The sequence below is a fragment of the Engystomops pustulosus genome, chromosome 11 (assembly GCF_040894005.1).
Source record: "Engystomops pustulosus chromosome 11, aEngPut4.maternal, whole genome shotgun sequence".
Lineage (NCBI taxonomy): Eukaryota > Metazoa > Chordata > Amphibia > Anura > Leptodactylidae > Engystomops > Engystomops pustulosus.
In genome coordinates, this window is record NC_092421.1 from 84,270,955 (window position 1) to 84,294,060 (window position 23,106).

General features: G+C 42.8%; 1 protein-coding gene across 1 annotated transcript in view; it reads left to right on the forward strand.

Annotated features, from left to right (window-relative positions):
- ADAM12 (ADAM metallopeptidase domain 12) overlaps window positions 1-23,106 on the forward strand; it is a 390,586-nt gene that overhangs the window by 34,253 nt on the left and 333,227 nt on the right. Inside the window, exon 2 of the mRNA XM_072130819.1 lies at window positions 6,881-7,014. Within this exon, the coding sequence (XP_071986920.1) occupies window positions 6,881-7,014 (134 nt within the window). The remainder of the gene's footprint in view (window positions 1-6,880; window positions 7,015-23,106) is intronic.

Sequence of the window (23,106 nt, forward strand, 5' to 3'; positions counted from 1 at the left end):
GAAGCCAACTATGGCAGAACTTCCCTCCTTAGAGGAACTGGTCAAAGTTGGAGAAGGCGGAGGACTCAGACTTCCAGCCCTTGTCTCCAGTATCGGACTAGGATGCCTAGAGCCCAACAGTGCAATCCATTATTGGGGATCACAAGTGTAAAGCTTCATATAAATATTATCTGATATATATTTGTCAATTCCAAGAGGTGGACTGGGAATATGTGGGTCTTCCTTCCGCTTCTCCTTGGTTCCCCAAACCGACACTGGTGAACTTGCATCCCAGTATTTGTGGGGTCCTTAGATTATCGGTAACGTCGTCCTCATCACGTTCACCTCAACGATCACCTTAATATTTCTACATCTATTTAGTCTCATTTGCATCATATTAAAGCCTTTCCTTTTTTAAATTATATAATTAAAGCAAAAAACCTTAAGAGGAATATAAATTCTCGACTTCAAGGAGTAGAAAACTGTGTGTGAGAGGTACAATTGTATCCGTAAGAAGTAAGACCCTCAGATCTTATGTGGCACAAAGTCTGATTGATGTCTCTCTGCATGGGACGGATGTGCGCCGTTATCTGCTCCTCGACAAGGTCTTAAAGGGATGTTCAACCTCTGGAATTATGGTGGTCTAGAGCAACAAGAGTGGGAAGACTCATCACATGATTCCCTTCTGGAAGACACCAGTGCTGAGTTAAAATGAAGACTTATGATAACAGGACAACCCCATTAATAATCTGTTTCGGGGAAAGCCTATGACTTTTTGTTAGTAATTATTAATAATTTAGTCTGATTCTGACATCATTATAGATATATATGCGTCTATGTGTTAGAGGAGACGGTGATGCCAGATGAAGCTACACTGCCACTAGTCACAGATGTTTGGGGGCTCTGCGTTGATCCTGTATAATCAATATTAAGAGGAAAAAGGTTTAGTCCGGGCAGATGTTGTATCTCCTCATAGCAGAACATCCATTAATTACTCAGGGAAGTAATGTAATAAAGTGTCACCGGAAAATTTGGGAAGCTGTCCTAGGAACAGCGAGAAAGTGCACGGAAGTGCCAAAGCAAGATATATATATAATATATATATCTCACTCTATCTAATTGGTGCTCCCCCTGAGGAGATACAATACTATCTAGATCTCCGTCAAAGACCTTTTACTCAGCAATCCAGTAATCTTCTCTGCTTTGATGGGCAAGAAACTCAAAGCAGCTATCTGCAGATAAGTATCTGGCTGTATGGTTTGGCTCAGTAGTTTTACAAGGTCTATTTAAGGGTCAGCCATTGATGTATAGGCTAGATGTCAACAAGAAGTGATATTGGTGAGGGTGTTTCTTTTTCCCCAGATCAGTATTACTTGCCTTGTAAGATTCCTGTTATGCAGGGTCAGGGAATGGACAGACATAGACAGTGGATCCTGAGACTAAATCACTCCCCAGCTGTCCCTGCCTAGCTGCACTTCCTATCCTAAGTGCTAGGAGACAACTGGTCGATATTCCCTTCCTGCACCGAAGTGCAAAAACTGAGACCAGACAATACAAACAGAGAAGTATATCGGCAAAAAAGGTCAGAACCAGAAGGACAATGCAGTACAAAATCGCTAGGCACATGGATAGTCCTATAGAAACGGATAGATATAGGCAAAAGAGTAAAGATGGCAGAAAGCAGATGATAAGACTATAGTATGCAACAATACCTTATATGAGATGTCAGTGCCCCACTCTATAGAAGATGATTGGATCAGTTCTCTGACTTCAGGCAGGGCAGACATGAGAGTGGACAAAAATTCTGTCAATCACAGATTAACTTCAATTATAGTAGAGCAGAGTTTGCAGGAGACAGTAGGATGTGTTGGAAATCAATCAAGGAAACAGAACACACTACTGCTCAAACCAGCAAAAGACATGAAACAAACTGATATGTCTCATCCTCAGCCTTGCATTTTGGATAGAGGATGACACAGGCACAGAGATGGTACAGCTCCCTATAACTATTTAGCGCTTTCCCAATGGAGATCCTTTACCCATTCTACCAACCTTACAGGGGAATGGCTACTTTCAGTAGAAGTGTAATTGCTGTCCTTGTAACACATGGTTAAGTTGTATCTACCACCAATCTGTATGCTAATGAGGTGGCTGGTGCCCCCAGGACTTGTCCTGAGCACCCGAAGTACTGCTATTACCACCTGAATCCCTTCCCTTTCGTTCTAATGTCACACAATGCTCCTCACAAGATATATCTCTTGCTTATCTGACCAAGAGGGTAGTGGTCCAGGCAGGAATAGCAGTGCTCCGGGTGCTAAGGACACATCTCGATGTTCCAACTACTTCATTAGCATACGGATTCTAATGGGAATATCTCAGAAACAACATAATGGACAGAAATAATAAAGGTAGTTTTCCAATCATAGTGAAATTTTCTAGAACATGATGCCAACCGATTATAACTCTTGGGGTAGATGGTACAGTAAATGGCTGATGTTTGGCTCACTGAAGGGGTCATCCGTCGTCATATGGTTTATTAGAGGGTTGTTGCAACACGTCGCACTTTATTAACTGATTTTACAGGTCTTAAAATGAATACCCTTCACTCCCACTCGTTCCTTGGAACAGTGCCATGCATACAGTTGTGGCTTTGATTGGTGCTGCAGCCTTCTGGGATTTCAGTAGAGCTGCAGTACTGCCCAGAGCCACAATTGTATGGATAGCGCTATAGCATTGAGTGAACCTCTATTACCCTTTCACACAATGGGGGTGTTGGAGAATATTATCATCACATGTAGTGATTATCCTAGGAATGTTTTTTCCCTTCTTCTTACATACTGGATTTATAAGTCTTACAATGAATGTTAGTAATAATCCCAGATGCTTATAATAATAAACGTCCGGTTTTGTGTAAAAATGAACATACAAGAGCGTCGCGCTGGAAATGTAACATCGGCATAATTTCTCTCTATCACTAAAGCTGTCTCCGATAAAATACAATATATCTCTACTAAGGAATCCACGGCACAAGATGAAGAGGTGTATGGAGGAATATTTCATCCGGGAGCTTGCGGAAAACATTCATCAAGCCAGCGAGGAGATGTCATGGGGATCGGAGAGCGTTCTCTCTACCTACATTTAAAAATTATTAATATTTTGCTGGAAATTTTTATGTACAACTCAGCGGAGGCTTTGACCTTTTGCAAAGGGAACTCCATCAAGCAGCGAAGAGAAGTCCTCAAATTATAGCAGATAGCACACTGTGCGCTAATGCAACCTGACAGTATGAGCAAGCACAGGGGAAGCCTCGGAGAGCAGCCGGATTACGCTAATTATAGCCGTAGTCGTCATGGATGGAGACCGCGTCCAGCAAAATAAATGCATCTATGTGTCCAGGGGTTTGGGGGAAACCCGGGATCAACTGTGGCACTTTTTGGCAGGAGACCTACCACCATGGATCTACCTATTAAGGTAGATCCGGTGGTAGGTGCATCTAACGAATGTAAGGATAGCCCTTTTTAGGGCAAATTTTCTAAAGAGGCTACTGGGGCGTGGAGTAGCCGGAGCTGAGGTTACACGGCACGGCTACTCCACGACCCAGTGATCCTCCTACCCAGACATCTTCAGCGCACAGCTACAAGGAGCTGCTCGCACTCGTCCGCGAAGCCAGAGTTCTGCACATGTGCAGAACACAGGCCAACAGCTGTGCGATCTAGGCTCCAAAGCCGGAGCTACTGTGCATACGCAGAACTCCGGCTTCGCGGTCGAGGATGTGCGGCTCCTTGTAGCTGTGCGCTGAAGATGTCTGGGTAGATGGATCAAAGAGGCTACTGGGGCGTGGAGTAGCCCCGCCCTGTAGCCTCTTTAGAAAATTTGCATAGTACCCTGATTAACTGGGTCCCGCTGCATGGAAAGGGCTCATGTTGCAGCAAAGACTTACCGGTAACACCCACAATCGGTGCTAGCATGGGCGCCGCCATCTTGCCTAGGATCATCGCTCCCCGTGGAGCGGCGATCTGTCTCCATGGTAGCCTTGGGTCTATTTTGTTTTAACCCCTTCATTACAATGTGCTGCACATTATAATGAATGAGGAGGAAAATCCCCATATACTGCCATACTGTAGTAGTAGGATCGATCAGACAACCTAGGGTTAAAATACCCTAGGGAATCTGAAAAATTGTAAAAATAAAAATAAAAAAAACTTAAAAAAAATAATAATAAAAAACCTAAAAATTCAAATCACCCCCATTTCCCTACAACTGACATAAATATAAATAAACAGTAAAAATCATAAACACATTAGGTATCGACGTGTCCAAAAATGCGTTTTTTCACCATTTTCACTGCCGTTGGAATTTTTTCCCCGCTTCCCAGTACATGGAATATTCAATACCATACAGTTCTGTTCCTACAGCCAGAGGCTTAATGATGTCATGAGCCAAGTGGAGTCGGTGGCCTCAGGCAGCACTGTATACAGTACTGTACAGTTGCAGGTGTTATAACTTGTATTTAGGGTATTTCTTTTTTCCTTTTTTTGGAAAAGAAAATGAACCCCTGTTTTGGGGTGTACACCCAGCTAGTATATTGCTTGCCTGTAGGTTGCATGGTCTACTCTATATGGTTTAGTTGCATGTTCTGATTTATTGTTTTGTGGCTTTTTGTTAGAATCTTTGCTGCATCATTTTGCTTTGCTTCTACATACAATGAATCTGCCATCATGATGTAGCGTTACATTCCTGCAACAAATTGTTACCATATGTGATGCAGCCGGCCTGATAAATGCTGCGTACACCAGGAACCTGGCAAAGTGCACAGAAATGGCCATGCACATCAGCGATAAAGGCTAAGGAGACATGGCGTCCTGCACACTCCCAGATGCTGTACATTATAGATCTGCTGTAGATGTAGTTTTGCCAGATACCATGGGCGCAGCAGCAGCAGAATTACTTGCAGTCCCTTGCTAGACTTGTCTATCTGCATCTCATGACCATACAGTCAGAAAGAGGTTGCCTAAAATTAGCAAAAAGGCCCTGCATTTGTAACAGCGCCAGCAAAGGTCATTCCAGGTATTGCAGCTCAATCTAATTTACTTGAAAACTGCAGTACCAGACACTTCCCATGGACCGGGGTGGCGCTACTTCAGTTATAAACAGAAACTCTTTTCCTAAATTAATTAAATTACAAAGTTACTTTTAAGAGGGCACTTAGAGGGCACTTATAGGAGTCAAGGGGGTCATGATTGCACCTTGTACTCTGCATTACAAGTCCCAAAATCCCTTATTACTCACCCACAGGGGACAGGAAGATGAGATATTAAAAAGTTGCCAACAGTTGCAAAGATCGTCTTTGGAAGACTCAGAGTGTGTAATGCATCATCTCTCCAGTGGTGGCGCTACAGGAGAATGAAATACTTCCTGCTACGTTCCCTACAATCCATTTCAGTAAAATAGAACTTGTCTTAAAATCTTAAAGTCATTTAATTTTGAAGACATTTTTGAAGTTATTTATGTTTATTTTTTTATTTCCTCAACCTTCAGCTTTCCAACAGTTCAGAAAAAAATTCTATAATGTTGTGAGGTTGTAACTTCACTACAGCCGAGGGGTTAATGGTTGTCGGCTGCAGGTGACTCCATGCTTTCTGTAGTGGCCAGAAGCCATAACTGCAGCCATAGATCCCATTCACTTCTAGAGGGACCACGGTCAAAGTTACAGTTTCTTGACTGTCAGGGTTCAGGCTCAGTGACCCCCTGGCTCACCGCAGGAGGTGGTACTAGCCAACTCCTGGGACCAGAATCTAAGTGGCACCTGGTCTTCACCAGAGCCCACAGCAAGCCCCAAGATGGACTTGCTGCGGCAGGGAGCCACCAGGTCGTTCCACAGGGTTGACTAGCCAGCGGTGGCAGCCAAGGTCGCGGTACCGAATCAGCGTTCAGGCTCAAGGTCAGGTACAGGCAGGTAGTCAGGGCTGGCGGCAGAGATGCAAGGTCACAGGTCAGGTCCGAGGTCAACAACAGGAATTTAGGCAGAAGCGGAATGGGAACAAGGAGCAAGGAACCAGGAAGCTTTCTCTTAGGCTAATGAGCGCAAAGATACAGCAGGGGTTAATGGGAGCAGCCGGTCTTTATAGAAAACCCAGAAGTGGCCAGAGCTAATCTGCGAGTGTCCAACCGCGCACGCCCTAGGGAGTGGGGACACGCACATGGCCTAGCCAGGATGGGAGCAGGAGCGTGGAGAGGTGAGTGCGAGCCAGGGGACGGGGCAGCGCCGCCACGTGGAGGGTCATGGGTGTGTCTGCGATCCGAGGCATGGATCGCAGGGACACCCGTGACATTGACATCACACACAACGTAAAGTCAAGTGATTCCGGCTCTATGCCCAATGTTTATCCCCCATGATCAAATATTGATGGCCCATGGTGGACATGCAGCTTTTTTTTTTTATTTCTGGACAAGTCTCTCAACCTGAAGTCGCTGGACTCCAATGCAAAATGGAACCATCGTCCGCCAATCATTTAGAAACTGGTGCCATCACATATGGCATAGGGGCATATACCTACCCCCATTATATCCCCCTATAACTACACCCCATGTCTTTCTATAAAAGAGAATCAAGACCATCCCCATCTGTACTGGTTATACTGTCGTTTTTCTATGTTCTGCATATTAAGTCCTTTTATGATTCTCTGCTTTTTTGGGTTGTTGGATGATGATTTTGTTCTCCTTTTCCTGCTGCACAAAGCAAAACTTGCTGGAAACGTTTAATTGATTTGATTTATTAAGCGTTTTCCTAGAAGATATTAATCTTGCAGTGGCTCTGCACAGTCATCTGAACGGTAACGTCTGTGTTTGCAGGTTGCTCTGTACTAAAATGAGTCTTTTTTTTTTTTGTTGCTTTGTCTAGGAGAGAATGCGGACTGTAATTTGGGATCGTCTAGGAAACAGGCGGAAAAGGAACACTGCGGACATTATGAAATTATAGTCCCTCATCTTTTGACTGGCGAACAGTGGAAGCCGATAGGTTCCATCTTTCCAAAGGTTAGATTTCTTTTTCGTGCCCCTATGAGATGCTTTTAGCCACACAATGGCCGATGAAAAGAGAACATTGGAAACTGCAGAAAATATTATATTTCAAAGAACAGAAACAATTCCGACTATTTTCTATACCCAGCGCCCAACATATAATTCAGGGAGAGACTTTTCTTAAGTTGCTCCAGATGATGTCTGCGGTTGAGCTATTGTTACCTTGTAGCCAGGTTCATTCCGTTTACACTCATTAATTCCCGATGCGGCACAGATACAGAGAGATGGTTATGCCAGGACACCAAGATCTTATTTTATCTCCCCAGATTTAGACTGGTGACTTCCACTTCTGAAATAGTTTCTAGAGTTAATTATAAACTTATGCTGGGAATCATTAGTTAAAGGGTATAATGCTTAATACACTGTTGGCAACAGAGGGTTAACCATATACGTCCTAAAAAAACAGAGTTCCCCATCTACCGTGTTTCATTAAAGGGGTTGGCCAAGTAACACCATCTTGAGGATATGGCATCAACTGTGCGCCACAGCACTTATCAACTGTCCTGAGCCCTGTAAAAAGGACATGGAGCCTGCAGGGGCCTACAAGATGAGGGGGATATGAGGGGAGCCGCAATACAGCAGGACCACAATAAGAGGGGGTCACCGTTATAAGTGGCTTCTGCTATAAGAGGGGGGAGATGAGCAGGGACCAAAGTGAGAGTGGGAGATAAGATGTCACCACAATAAGAGGGAAGGGTCAGAGGGGGCCACAGCAATAGGGCGGAGAGGGGTTAGAGGGGCCACAATAAGAGGGGGCCAAAGGTATAAGCAGTTCCTGCTATAAGAGGGGGGAGATGAGCAGGGACCAAAGTGAGAGTGGGAGATAAGATGTCGTCACAATAAGAGGGAGGGATGAGAGGGGACCACAGCAATAGGGCAGAGGAGGGTTAGAGGGGCCACAATAAGAGGGGAGAGATGAGAGGGGGACACAATATTATAGGGAGATGATAGGGGGAAACAATATGAGGGGAAACCCAATATAATGAGGGGTAATGAGGGGTCCCACAACAATAGGGGGAGATGAAAGGGGTACCAATATGATTGGGAGGTGAGAGGGGCCAAAACCAAAGGAGGAAATAAGAGGAAACCACACTATGAGGGGGAGATGAGGGACCACAATATGGGGGGAGATAGGGGAGACACAGATGGCTTTTAATAAGAGTTACAGATAAATACTGGACCTTAAGGCCATGTTCACAAGATGAGAACACATTCCAAGCACATCCAATTGTCAAGGCTCAGATTTATTTTCTACCACTGCAGACCTGTAGTTACACTTGTGTGTAGGAAGCCATTACTTGTAGCATCACTACTTTTACACTCGGCTTCAAGGGAAGACACTGGGACATGTCGTTTTCACATACAGGCAGTCCCCGGGTTACGTACAGGATAGGTTCTTTAGGTTTGTTCTTAAGTTGAATTTGTATGTAAGTCGGAACGGTATATTTTAGAATTGTAACCATAGTGAAAATTTTTTTTGGTCTCTGTGACAAATGGATTTTAGGGTTGTCATAAGAACCAGGATTAACAATAAATCTTCATTACAGACGCCTGTGATAACTGTTATAGCTGATTATTGTAGCCTAGGACTAAAGTACAATAAATTACTAATATCCAGAGGTCCATTTGTAACTAGGGGTCGTCGGGTGTTCTTAAGTAGGGGACCGCCTGTAATTACAAATTCTAACAGGAGGTTTCTCAAAAGGCTCCTGAAAATATTGGGGGTCCTTTCAGAGTTCCCAAAACCATGGGCAAATCTCCCAAGCTTGGATAGAATGCTCCTGAGTTCAAGGGCCCTTTGACAATACACATGTGATGATGGAACTTTTGTAACATGAGCACTTCAGCACATAAAGTCCTGAGCCAACGCTGCCGAGGGCATCCAAGGTCACACGATGTAACACAAGATTGTTGTGACACAACTTTCAATAGCTACTTTAGAATAATGGCAAATCCTTGGTGAACATTGCAGCGCTTTACTGTATGTTGCAATACAAACAACACTGGAAGTAACTGCAATCTATCCACATAACCGGAGCAGTGACATCTGCTTAGCCACCAAATCTTTTACTAGAGGAATTTGTTATACAGTATATTTGAATTTGAGAGTCCTAAATGAAGAGCAGCCAGAATACTAATAGAATGTTCAGGAGAACCTGCCATTTATATAAACCCACCCAAAAAAAATACCCCATAAAAAACTATGATTAAAAATCTTTATCCCTAAGTGGTTCCTTTCCATGGCTGCAATGTTAAAAATCTGTTTTGTAAACTACGGTATGTAACTCACCTAATATGAGTCCAATTATATTAATGTAGTTCTGCATATTAAACTTTACTTGCAATGCCCCGCCTCCTTGTCCCTGATTGACAGGTCTCACTGCTAGCACCTGCTGCCGAATAGAACTAGTACTTGTTGACCGTCTGCCAATATTAGACTACAGACATATAGAGTTCTGTTTACTTATTATTAGAGCTAGAAAAAGCTGTGTCAAATGTTTTACGTGGTGCCTTGCATTAACGCTGAGAGATTTGTGTTACATCATTCAGCAATTCATGTCATGTGACCAGGGTGATGTCATCTAAGGTCATTTTACTCAGTAACATTTACTTTACCCAGTAACATTAACATCTACCTCAGGTATACATCTGATCACATGAAATCACAGCAGCCTCCATGGAGGTTCAAGAGCAGTAAGAGTCCATGGAGGCTGCTGTGATTTCATGTGATCAGATACATAATTGAGGTTGATGTTAATGTTGCTTTATAAAGGACCTCACTGACATCACCCTGGTCACATGATATGAAGTGTTGAATGGTAGGGACTTATGTAATGGGTAGGAGTAGATGGGAGGGGCCGACGGATCAGGACACGCCCCCTCTGATCCCAGGTAGGGTAACATAAACTTGTTTTTTATGAGGATGGGAGGAAAACTGTTTAGCTAAAAGAATAGTGACATTTGGTAATAGGGCTCTATAGGAACCTGTCACCAGCTGTATTTCTGATGTGGTGACAGGTTCCCTTTAACTACATCACGATCAGAAGGTTTCTCTTCCATGAAAACATTTTTACATTACATTCTTTCTTTTGTTATCCTTTACTGATCCTGAGTTACATCCTGTATTATACTCCAGAGCTGCACTCACTATTCTGCTGCTGGTGCAGTCACTGTGTACATACATGACATTACTTATCCTGTACTGATCCTGAGTTACATCCTGTATTATACTCCAGAGCTGCACTCACTATTCTGCTGCTGGTGCAGTCACTGTGTATATACATGACATTACTTATCCTGTACTGATCCTGAGTTACATCCTGTATTATACCCCAGAGCTGCACTCACTATTCCGCTGCTGGTGCAGTCACTCTGTACATACATGACATTACTTATCCTGTACTGATCCTGAGTTACATCCTGTATTATACTCCAGAGCTGCACTCACTATACTGCTGCTGCAGTCACTGTGTACATACATGACATTACTTATCCTGTACTGATCCTGAGTTACATCCTGTATTATACCCCAGAACTGCACTCACTATTCTGCTGCTGGTGCAGTCACTGTACATACATGACATTACTTATCCTGTGCTGATCCTGAGTTACATACTATATTATACTCCAGAGCTGCACTCACTATTCTGCTGGGGGAGTCACTCTGTACATATATATCATGCACACGTATTGAACTTATTTTTTGCAACAAATCTGTCACTTTTGAATATACCCCAAGACATGGCAGCTAATGCGTCTTAAGATTTTAGCTGCAAGAACATTTGTCGAAGTCTGAAGAGCAAGATCACTTGGAAGGAGCAGAACTAGATGATGAAGTATCTTTAACACCTGACAATTTTAACTACGCAGCGAGGGCGGGAGGAAGGAAGAGATAAAACAAGACGAGATGTGACAGGGAGTTCATTAGGCAGAATCCAGCAGCCATTATTCTATTATATGGAGCAGGCTGTTCTGTAATTAAAACTTCCAAGTGTTTCTGAGAAAAAGGAAAAACACAATTATCTTCTTATATAACACATTTCATTACAAAGCAAAAACTCACAAGACGAGTTTAACGTCTAGTAACAAAGCCATAACCGTGTCCAGGATCCACACTATCTCTATTAGTGGGGGCCGTGCATTCCCCCCAGGGAACAAGATTCAAAGATTCAGGATCCTCTTCAGAAACAGCGCCACCTCTGTCTGTAGGATGTGTCTGCAATTGCATCTTACAGGGATCTTGTCACCAGGGACCTCATTTTCAGTAAAGACAGGTTACAGAAGCCCATTACAGCTGCAGTGCACATCTGCCTTTTCTAAGCATTTGCATTACAATATAATTGTGTGTTATAACTTACTTTGCACCTGTGTAGTCCCAGGGGTTGGGCTTTTGTTTGGATGCATTTCAAAAAGCAACATGTGACTTGTCTATGTAACTAACTCCTCAGCCCCCACCTTTGTGCTCCTATACAGCTCCTCCTCCTGCTCTTTCACAGAGGTCACAGCCCAATGAGATGACATCAGTGGGAGAGGGAGGAGCTGTACAGGAGCACAAAGGTGGGAGCTGAGAGCTGAGGAGTGAGTAACACATGTTGTTTTTTGGAAATGCATCCAAACCAAAGCTCAACCCCTGGGACTACACAGAGGATTCTGTCAGGGTGCAAGGTAAGTTATAACACACACAATAATATTGTAATGCAAATGCTTAGAAAAGGCAGAGAGGCAGGTGTGATGGGCTTCTGTAACCTGTCTTTAGTGAAACTGAGGTCCCTGGTGACAGGTTCCCTTTAATGCGGCTTCAGGAATGAGCTGAAATACCACATCCATCCCATAGGTAATGGTGCAGTTTCCAAAAGGGGAAAGCCCAATAAGATTGGCTGTAACAGTACTGGTCCTTAAAGGGATCCTGCCACCTCACAAATCACCCCAAAGTAAAACCAGCATTATATTAGGCACTTAATAGGCAACTCGCTTACATGTCTACAGGTGCACGTGTTTCCTTCTTTTTACAACTCCTTCCTGCAAGGGGTGCGAGTCATTGGGGGAGAATTAATAGGGGGGGTTCTGCCTTTTCTCCTTTCCGACCCATTTATTAGTGGTCCTAAACAATGTGATTTTCCGCATCCTCCGATTCCGCTCTAAAAAGGGGCGTGGTTTTCGTGATGTGTGATCTCTGACACATTTAACACCCATCCTCTCCATTTTCTTGGGCTTTGAAAAGTGGCGCAAAGTAGACCGAAAGCAAAATGGTCTAATAGACCAGAAACTGGCGCTCAGGACACAAAATTGTCCCTGGGACTGAAATATTAATATGCGCTTCATAGAAAGAAAAAAAAACGGGTGCTTTAGCATTTCCACCCCTTGAGCACCGAGAAGATACTTTGTACTAGGGCGAAAACTGGATTTTTTTCCAAACTATGGATGCAAAGCGTATAAAGTGCTTTACACTTGTTGGGATGTTGGAGGCTGCAACAAACATGATCAGGATGTGTATTTGGGATCACTCTCTGCTCATGTGAACCTCATTGGAGCAGTTAGTAGCACCAGGAACCATATGATTATCTCAAAGACACATTAATGTTAGCAACACCAGGGGGGTCATTATATTATGGCAGTTCTTTGGTGTAAAAAAGTTAAAAACATTGGATAAGTTTAAGTTGGGGTTAAACTAAAACTCCATCTGTGCCCTAATAGATATATTTTAGCCTTCCATGGCTCCTTACAAAAGGAAATTGTAGCGAGGGGGATGTTCACTAACCTCTATTGGGCTTATCAATCCTGCTATGGACCTGGCATAGTACATAGTACAGAGTACATGGCATAGTACATAGTACAGAGTGCAAGGCATAGTACAGAGTACATGGCATAGTACATAGTACAGAGTACATGGCATAGTACATAGTACAGAGTGCAAGGCATAGTACAGAGTACATGGCATAGTACATAGTACAGAGTACATGGCATAGTACAGAGTACAGAGTGCAAAGCATAGTACATAGTACAGAGTGCAAGGCATAGTACATAGTACAGAGTGCAAGGCATAGTATATAGTACAGAGTGCAAGGCATAGTACATAGTACAGAGTACATGGCAAAGTACATAGTCCAGAGTACATGGCATAGTACATAGTACAGAGTGCAAGGCATAGTACATAGTACAGAGTGCAAGGCATAGTATATAGTACAGAGTGCAAGGCATAGTACATAGTACAGAGTACATGGCAAAGTACATAGTCCAGAGTACATGGCATAGTACATAGTACAGAGTGCAAGGCATAGTACATAGTACAGAGTGCAAGGCATAGTACATAGTACAGAGTGCAAGGCATAGTACATAGTACAGAGTGCAAGGCATAGTACATAGTACAGAGTGCAAGGCATAGTACATAGTACAGAGTTCAAGGCATAGTACATAGTACAGAGTGCAAGGCATAGTACAGAGTACATGGCATAGTACATAGTACAGAGTACATGGCATAGTACATAGTACAGAGTGCAAGGCATAGTACATAGTACAGAGTGCAAGGCATAGTACATAGTACAGAGTGCAAGGCATAGTACATAGTACAGAGTGCAAGGCATAGTACATAGTACAGAGTGCAAGGCATAGTACATAGTACAGAGTGCAAGGCATAGTACATAGTACAGAGTGCAAGGCATAGTACATAGTACAGAGTGCAAGGCATAGTACATAGTACAGAGTGCAAGGCATAGTACATAGTACAGAGTGCATGGCATAGTACATAGTACAGAGTACATGGCATAGTACATAGTACAGAGTACATGGCATAGTACATAGTACAGAGTGCAAGGCATAGTACATAGTACAGAGTACATGGCATAGTACATAGTACAGAGTGCAAGGCATAGTACAGAGTGCAAGGCATAGTACATAGTACAGAGTGCAAGGCATAGTACATAGTACAGAGTGCATGGCATAGTACATAGTACAGAGTACATGGCATAGTACAGAGTACATGGCATAGTACAGAGTACAGAGTGCAAGGCATAGTACATAGTACAGAGTGCAAGGCATAGTACAGAGTGCAAGGCATAGTACATAGTACAGAGTGCAAGGCATAGTACATAGTACAGAGTGCAAGGCATAGTACATAGTACAGAGTGCAAGGCATAGTACATAGTACAGAGTGCAAGGCATAGTACATAGTACAGAGTGCAAGGCATAGTACATAGTACAGAGTGCAAGGCATAGTACATAGTACAGAGTGCAAGGCATAGTACATAGTACAGAGTGCATGGCATAGTACATAGTACAGAGTACATGGCATAGTACATAGTACAGAGTACATGGCATAGTACATAGTACAGAGTGCAAGGCATAGTACATAGTACAGAGTGCAAGGCATAGTACATAGTACAGAGTACATGGCATAGTACATAGTACAGAGTGCAAGGCATAGTACAGAGTGCAAGGCATAGTACATAGTACAGAGTGCAAGGCATAGTACATAGTACAGAGTGCATGGCATAGTACATAGTACAGAGTACATGGCATAGTACAGAGTACATGGCATAGTACAGAGTACAGAGTGCAAGGCATAGTACATAGTACAGAGTGCAAGGCATAGTACAAAGTACAGAGTGCAAGGCATAGTACATAGTACAGAGTGCAAGGCATAGTACAAAGTACAGAGTGCAAGGCATAGTACAGAGTACAGAGTGCAAGGCATAGTACATAGTACAGAGTGCAAGGCATAGTACATAGTACAGAGTACATGGCATAGTACAGAGTACATGGCATAGTACATAGTACAGAGTACATGGCATAGTACATAGTACAGAGTACATGGCATAGTACATAGTACAGAGTACATGGCATAGTACATAGTACAGAGTACATGGCATAGTACATAGTACAGAGTACATGGCATAGTACATAGTACAGAGTACATGGCATAGTACATAGTACAGAGTACATGGCATAGTACATAGTACAGAGTACATGGCATAGTACATAGTACAGAGTACATGGCATAGTACATAGTACAGAGTACATGGCATAGTACAGAGTGCAAGGCATAGTACATAGTACAGAGTACATGGCATAGTACATAGTACAGAGTACATGGCATAGTACATAGTACAGAGTGCAAGGCATAGTACATAGTACAGAGTACATGGCATAGTACATAGTACAGAGTACATGGCATAGTACATAGTACAGAGTACATGGCATAGTACATAGTACAGAGTACATGGCATAGTACATAGTACAGAGTACATGGCATAGTACATAGTACAGAGTACATGGCATAGTACATAGTACAGAGTACATGGCATAGTACATAGTACAGAGTGCAAGGCATAGTACATAGTACAGAGTGCAAGGCATAGTACATAGTACAGAGTACATGGCATAGTACATAGTACAGAGTACATGGCATAGTACATAGTACAGAGTACATGGCATAGTACATAGTACAGAGTACATGGCATAGTACATAGTACAGAGTACATGGCATAGTACATAGTACAGAGTACATGGCATAGTACAGAGTGCAAGAGCAAAAACTACTTGGTAGTATTTTAAATAAAAATTTACTAAAAAGTTTTGTATCTAAAAATTTAGCTCTGGACTTTGATCAAAAATAAAGTCTAATTTTAAAGCAAAGAAAGTAGTGATTAGTAGAGAAAAAAAATAACTTCCATTTTGACACAAAGGCAACTATTTGGTTACGGAAAGCTGATGGTCTATAAATTGCTGCTGGGACTTCCTGCTGGGAGAGAGGCAGAGAGAGCTACATGAGTTATGTCAAAATTCCTTGGAGAGAGACCCCCAACATTGTGAAATGGTAAAATTTAAAGAGAAGATTTCTAATGATGATGATTGATTCCAAAAAATAAGTAAAGGTATTTTTTTTTTATTAACCCCTTTCCCCCCAACCTATATAAATGATAATTTAAGCTATTTGGTGGATTCTAGTCCTGCTTAGGTGGATTTATTGTGGCATTCATAAGAAATGTTACCTGCCCTATAATTTACTTCTTCTCCTCACTTTTCTTTGATCCATATTTTGTTCTAAGTAACACAAGCCTCAGACTGCGATGTATTTATATAACCTTATTGCCGGAGGGCAAACCGGCTACCGGTGCAATCAGTCTCCTGCAATGACTTTAGATTATTAGGTAAAATGCTCATTAAACCTGTCAAACTCTATTATGCCTCGAAGACACGGACAAGCAAAGACATGGCTTCCTCATCGTGGAGCCACCGGAGTGATTGACATGGATATAATTCCCCTGTGCTCTCTGTTTACAAAGAAAGCGCCGAAAAGTATTATATCGTGTGATCCGAATGGAGCGGAGATTGACCCATAGGACTTATTTTCACAGGCTGGATGCTTAAAGCCTTCAAACAGACACATAAAATAGTCGAGCGGAGCTGCGGCTCTTGTCAGATATAATGACCCGGGGATGCTTGTCTAATCAGAAATCCCCGATAGGGGACAGAAGGACAGAGCTGTTTGCCTGACATAATCGTGTCCTGTACTGTATGAGAGAATGAGCTCCAGCCCATGATTTATGAAAGTCCTAAGAGCTATTAGGCTTTACAAGAATTACAAGAAATGATCTTTGAAGCAGAAATCGCTGGCACGCGACTCAAATCTGCAGATAACCGCGAATAAATTGGCTATGGCCTTCATACAGCGCGAGCTCTAGCCAAGATTCTTGGCTGAATAATGGAGGTTAGAAGGTTCCGGAATACGTCTTTAGGTATTGTCTTCATGACAATAGGGGAGTTAGAGGCGAGTGTGACGGCACCGATGATGAGGAGGCATCTGGGCTCGTGAGAGATATGAGCCGGGCTTGAGTGATACCGACCCACTGGACAAAGCCAAGATCAAGGAGACGTTGCACCTACTTTCAATAGACATTGGGTATCATAAGGGATATTCAGTTTTCACACAGGGTGTAGGTATCAAAAGGTATCAAAAGTTGCCAATTTTAAGGAACATTCAAATATAAAACCAGTTGCCATGAATTTTTTAAGTATAGTTATTTTTATGCACGTCAACACAACTGACAGTAAAACCGATGTAAAGGGGCTGATTTGTGGAGGCATTGTGGCATGTGCATGGACCCTGGTGAGGTCAGACAGGTATCAAGAAGTGTTTGGTGAAGTCTTGACTCCATCCATCAATCTCACGTGGATGATGCAGTTTTAACATCCTCTGTCCGTACAGTTAGGCTGAGGAGGCGCCAATTTTGTCTTTATGTTTGACTTGACCTTCCTAGTGTGAACAATGGTTTTTGTTTGCGTACTGTGTTGGGATTAATTGAACCACACCCTTCTCCTCTGCAGCTCTGCTCTGGTACTCCGCTGTGACTGACATAGCTCTGATCAAATCATCTGGGGCAGAGATTGTGGCTGCACATAAATATCCTGCTCACCTTGACTCTGATTACTGCTATTCTGCTATTTTGATCTTGGCTCCTGCTCAGACTACTCTCCGGCTTTTGTGATCCTGCTCTTCATTGCTATCTCTGTTGTGACCAGGCTTGTTACCTGTTTGTTTGTTTGTGTTTGTCTTGTCATGTGCTTGAACTTTGACTCAAGGAGGGACAATCTTCTAGTTCCCCTGCATCATTTAGGGTGTGTGAGGCTGAAGTTTAGGGCTCATTATCTTTTTTTGTCTTCCCTGAATCCAGTCCCTTCATTACAGCAGTCAACGTGCAGTCACATACGATCTATGGGCATGCTCTATAACATGCTGACTGCAAATACAACACTGTGTACTATCTCATCAGTTGTTCCTGCTCTTTAACATACTATAACATACAATTTGTTCTTGCTTTATAACATGGCGAATGCAGATAGGACACTAGGTGAAAACTCGTGCTCTATAACATGCTGTCTGGAGATGAGACACTACATACAATCTGCTCAGCTCCTCCTGCTCTATAACATGCTGCCTGCAGATAGGACACTACATACAATCTGCTCAGCTCCTCCTGCTCTATAACATGCTGCCTGCAGATAGGACACTACATACAATCTGCTCAGCTCCTCCTGCTCTATAACATGCTGCCTGCAGATAGGACACTACATACAATCTGCTCAGCTCCCCCTGCTCTATAACATGCTGCCTGCAGATAGGACACAATGTACAATCTGCTCAGCTTCTCCTGCTCTATAACATGCTTCCTGCAGATAGGACACCATGTACAATCTGCTCAGCTCCTCCTGCTCTATAACATGCTGCCTGCAGATAGAACACTATGTACAATCTGCTCAGCCCCTCCTGCTCTATAACATACTGCCTGCAGATAGGACACTATGTACAATGTGCTCAGATCCTCCTGCTCTATAACATGCTGCCTGCAGATAGGACACTATGTACAATGTGCTCAGCTCCTCCTGCTCTATAACATACTGCCTGCAGATAGGATACTATGTACAATGTGCTCAGATCCTCCTGCTCTATAACATACTGCCTGCAGATAGAACACTATGTACTAACTCCTCCTGCTCTATAACATGCTGCCTGAAGTTTGTGTTCCATTTTCTATGTGACAGATTCACTTAACAGAGCTGAGCTCAGCAATGTCCTATATACCAGTGTTCCCCAACCACCGGTCCATGGCCCAAGACCGGGCCATGGAACACCTGGTTCCAGGCCGCGCTGGACCTCTGTAAAAACAAACAAAAGAAAATATACTCACCTTCCCCATTCCCCTGCAGCAGTCTTCTCTCCCATTACTTAATTTCCATGTAAATGCACTGATCTATTGATGGTGAGCAAAGAGAAGACTGCTGCAGGGGAACAGGGAAGGTGAGTATTTTTTTTGTTTTTAGTTCAGCTGGGATAGTAGAAGGTGGGGGGGCTTCTTCAGGAAATTGGACAATATAAGCTAGGCACACAGGTAGTTATGTGGGGCATGCAAACTTACATTTTTGGCTATGAAACAGAAACATGACTGTATCCCCCCCCCCACTGGTCCCTGGAGAAAATATATGTTTACAGCCGGTCCCTGGGCAAAAAAAGGTTGGGGACCACTGCTATATACAGTACATACATTATCTGCTTTGTATGAATAGACAATGTGGCGGTATGAATAGAAGACACTGAGATGTGACGGCTTCCCGACCACCTATGGATAGTTACCATGAGCCTGAGCTCCATCAATTGTGAAAGATGTGGACAAGATTTCATTTACTCCGGTATAAAGCCAAAGACTTCTAGTGAGGTGACCGGCTCCAGCTGCTCCAGACACTTCTAGTATGATCCTTCTTTGTTTCCATTTCTATTTAACCCCTGCGTCTATTATGCAAATGCAGTAGGAGAATAATAATAATTGTAAAATAATAAGACAAAATTAATAATCGCTTCTATTCTAAAATCATAAAATATGAACAGCGATAAAGTAAAAGAGCGAATAACATTAAAAAACCCATTAATATTAATATAGTCATAATAATAACTACGATAGCTATAATTCCTGAAAAATACTAAAAGTTATTGGTAATAAAAACATTTTTGTAGTGAGAACTTTCCATCTTCTTGCTCCCCGTTTGCTACATGTGACTCTACGCCGACTTCCGGATGTTTTTTTTGTTGGGATATTAATAATAATAATTCTTTTATTTATATACTGCACACAGATTACACAGCGCTGCACAGAGCTTGTCAAATCAGTCCCTGTCCCCAATGGGGCTCACAATCTAATCAACCTAACAGTATGTTTTGGATTGTGGGAGGAAACCGGAGTACCCGGAGGAAACCCACGCAAACACGGAGAGAACATACAAACTCTTTGCAGATGTTGACCTCGGTGGGATTCAAACCCAGGACCCCAGCGCTGCAAGGCAGAAGTGCTAACCACTCAGCCACCGTGCCGCCCCTTTACGTACAGTCAATTAATGATTCGCTCTGTTACCACCTCCAATGTAAGTTTCTCCAGTGACGATGACGTGGACCTAGACCAGGTCCCAGCCGCACCTGTAAAAAAAAAAACACAGGCCTTGAAAACATAAAAAAACTAAAAAAAGATTCCTAGATAACTCCTGCATGAAATTCTTAAAGGAGATATAACAATAAAAAAAATCAATACATTTAAAATATACAAAAACAGACGGAATGAAACAAAACGGCTTATACGAAAATCACCGTAAAATACTCATCTTAAAATATTGCCAAAAATGCCTCCAGCTATTCATAATGTCATCAGGGTGAAAGGTATAGAAGTAGCGGAGCTTGTAACGTTCGGCTACTTACATTGTTTCTCCGTCGCCTTATTTTTGTAAGCTCCACATTTCTACGTGTCAATGAGTTTTTGAGCTGATTATGGAGAATGAACAATCCTCCTAATTCCCTTTAAAAAAATGTTTTATAATACATCCTGTTTCCTTGCTCTCTTTCTCTGTAGATATATACCGTATAATTCTTCCTATTAGCTAATCCCAAATTAAAGAAAGTGCCGATCTGATTCTTTTTTGTTTGTCTTTTAATTTGACAAGGATTTATTTTAGTAAAATAGAGCATATATATATATATAGAATAAAAAATATTGGTTTGGTTGTCCTAGTTTTTTTTTTTTTTTTTTTAGGCAGAGGTTTAGGGTTAGGTTTTTTTTTTTTTTTTTGCTAAACCAATGAGTTAAACTTTCAGGTTTTTAAATTTTTTTTTTTTTTTTTACTTTATTCTTAGAACCCCCTACGGTACTTTAACCCTTGGGGGTCTGATCGCTCCTACCAAATGCTACAATACTACAATATAGTAGGTTATGGGGGCTTTGCTAATGATCTGTAACAGTGTGCGACCCATGTTGGGCAATGATCATGGGTGCTACTGGTGGGTGTTTGCTCCATTAAACAGCAAACACTCCCACTGTATGGAGAGGGTTCAGCACTGTGAAATAACTGTACGTCATATGTCGTTAAGATGTGAAAGGGGTTGTCCACAGATTGTAAACCATGGCGGCTTTCTTACAAAAACATCAGCACTAGAGATGAGCGAGCACTAAAATGCTCGAGTGTTCGTTACTCGAGTCAAACACCAAGGACAAGCAGCTCCATATTATACATTGTATAAAAGAACGAAGAAGAAATGACAAGAATCAAAGCACTTGAAGTTAGATAGAAAACTTATTTTTAGCTGTAGCAGGAGGTGTGTATCTACCGTACTTCTCTCATTTGGCTCATTGGGGCTCATTTACTTACCCGTCCGCTGGAGTTCACAGAAAGTGCATTGTCCGTGTATAATGCCCTGCACTGTGCCCAGAGTTCACCTTCTTCTTCCTGGTGCATGTAAGTGCATTGGATGCGACACAATTTAAAACTTAAATCCCACGCTCAGTCCGAATCAATCGGATCATCCGACAGCCCAGCCCCCGATTTCTGTGGCATGAAAGCAGCGCAACTGCGCCACAATCCGATCACGTGCGACACAATTCCAGGGCAAATCCCTGTTAAATTCCTGCCAAGGCTGCGCAAATCCCAAAAACGCCAAACAAACTGACGAAAGTGCGATCCGTGACCCTTAGTAAATAAGCTCCAATATCTTTTCTTGCTCGTACCATCTCTACAGGTCGCAGCTACTCGCAGCTACTCCACGCCCCAGTAGCCTCTTTTCTCCTCCTACCATTGCATCTTCGGTGCACAGCTCCTCATAGCATGCACAGAACGCAAGCCTGCGGGTGCACGGCCACAGCTCCGAGGCCGGAGCTACTGTGCATGCGCAGATGCCGGGTATTCAGACGAGGGCTGCACACCGAAGATGTAATGGTAGGAGGAGAAAAGAGGCTACTGGGGCGTGGAGCAGCCGCGACGTGTAGCCTCATGTCCGGCTACTCCACGCCCCAGTAGCCGCTTAAAAAAATTTACATATGCCCCGTTTAAAGTTTTCTTAAAGTTAGCCTGGACGTGAGGATTAGCCCAAAAAAGGGCTATCCTCACGTCCCATTCATCCACCTACCTTTATCGGTAGAATCGAGGTGGTGGGTCCCCTTTAAAGAAGATCTCATATCTAGTTCTTCATGTTACATTGTATTCCATTGTCCATATTGGACGGGTATAATATTGTAACTTCTTGTTCTCGCCTCCTACCCACATGACATCTCCCCTAATAGTCCGTGTTGTTCGGTCGAGGGGCTTGTACACATTTATCAAACTCTCCGGACAGTAAACTCGGGTTGTGACAATCCAGCCAGATTTATTGAAAGGCCAACCCCCACAGCGCCAATTACTTTCCGTGATGGATATATCTAGCACAGTTTTTGATGATGGGAGAATGTGATAAATAACTGGAAACATTCCGAAAAGATTTTCACCTCTTAACTAACTTATTTCAGTCATCCACAAACATTGCTGAGAGCAGCCGAATGGGGGACATTTCCAGGTGTATTCTTGCATTTACGACAATGGATGCTGGAAAAGCTTAATCCATTTCTGACCAGGCCTTACAAGGCTTTAATGACCAGACAAGGGCGTTTTTAGCAAATTTTCACACTCATTGGTCTAAAGGCCATAACTTCTTTGTTTTTTGCTGCAATGCCTACTTTCGTGAGGATTTATTTAACAATAAAGAAAAAAAAGTTAAAGGACCTTTTTTTTCCCTTTTTTTAGTTGTTTTTTTTGGGGGGGGGCTAAAGTTACAAAAACTGGAGGAAGAGATTATTTTGTTATGTATAGTATAGATTTTTCAGTCTTATAAATTATGGTATTTACTCGAGTATAAGCCAAGGTACCTAATTTTATCACAAAAACCTATTGACTTGAGTATAAGCCTAGGGTGGAAAAACCATTGGTCACAGCCTCCACTCCACCATATCTCACCATGCCCCAAGTATAGAGCAATCCAGCCCCTTTTTCTGCAGAATATGGCCAGCCCATGCCCTCCGGTGTATAGCCATGCTGCCCCTGCCCCCCAGTATATAGTCAGCCTGTCCGTGCCCCCAGTATATAGTCAGCATCCTGTCCCCCAGTATATAGCCAGCCCATGCCACAGAGTATATAGCCAGCCTGTCCATGCCCCCCTTATGTAGCCAGACTGCCCATGTCCCCCCAGTATATAGCCAGCCAGCCTAC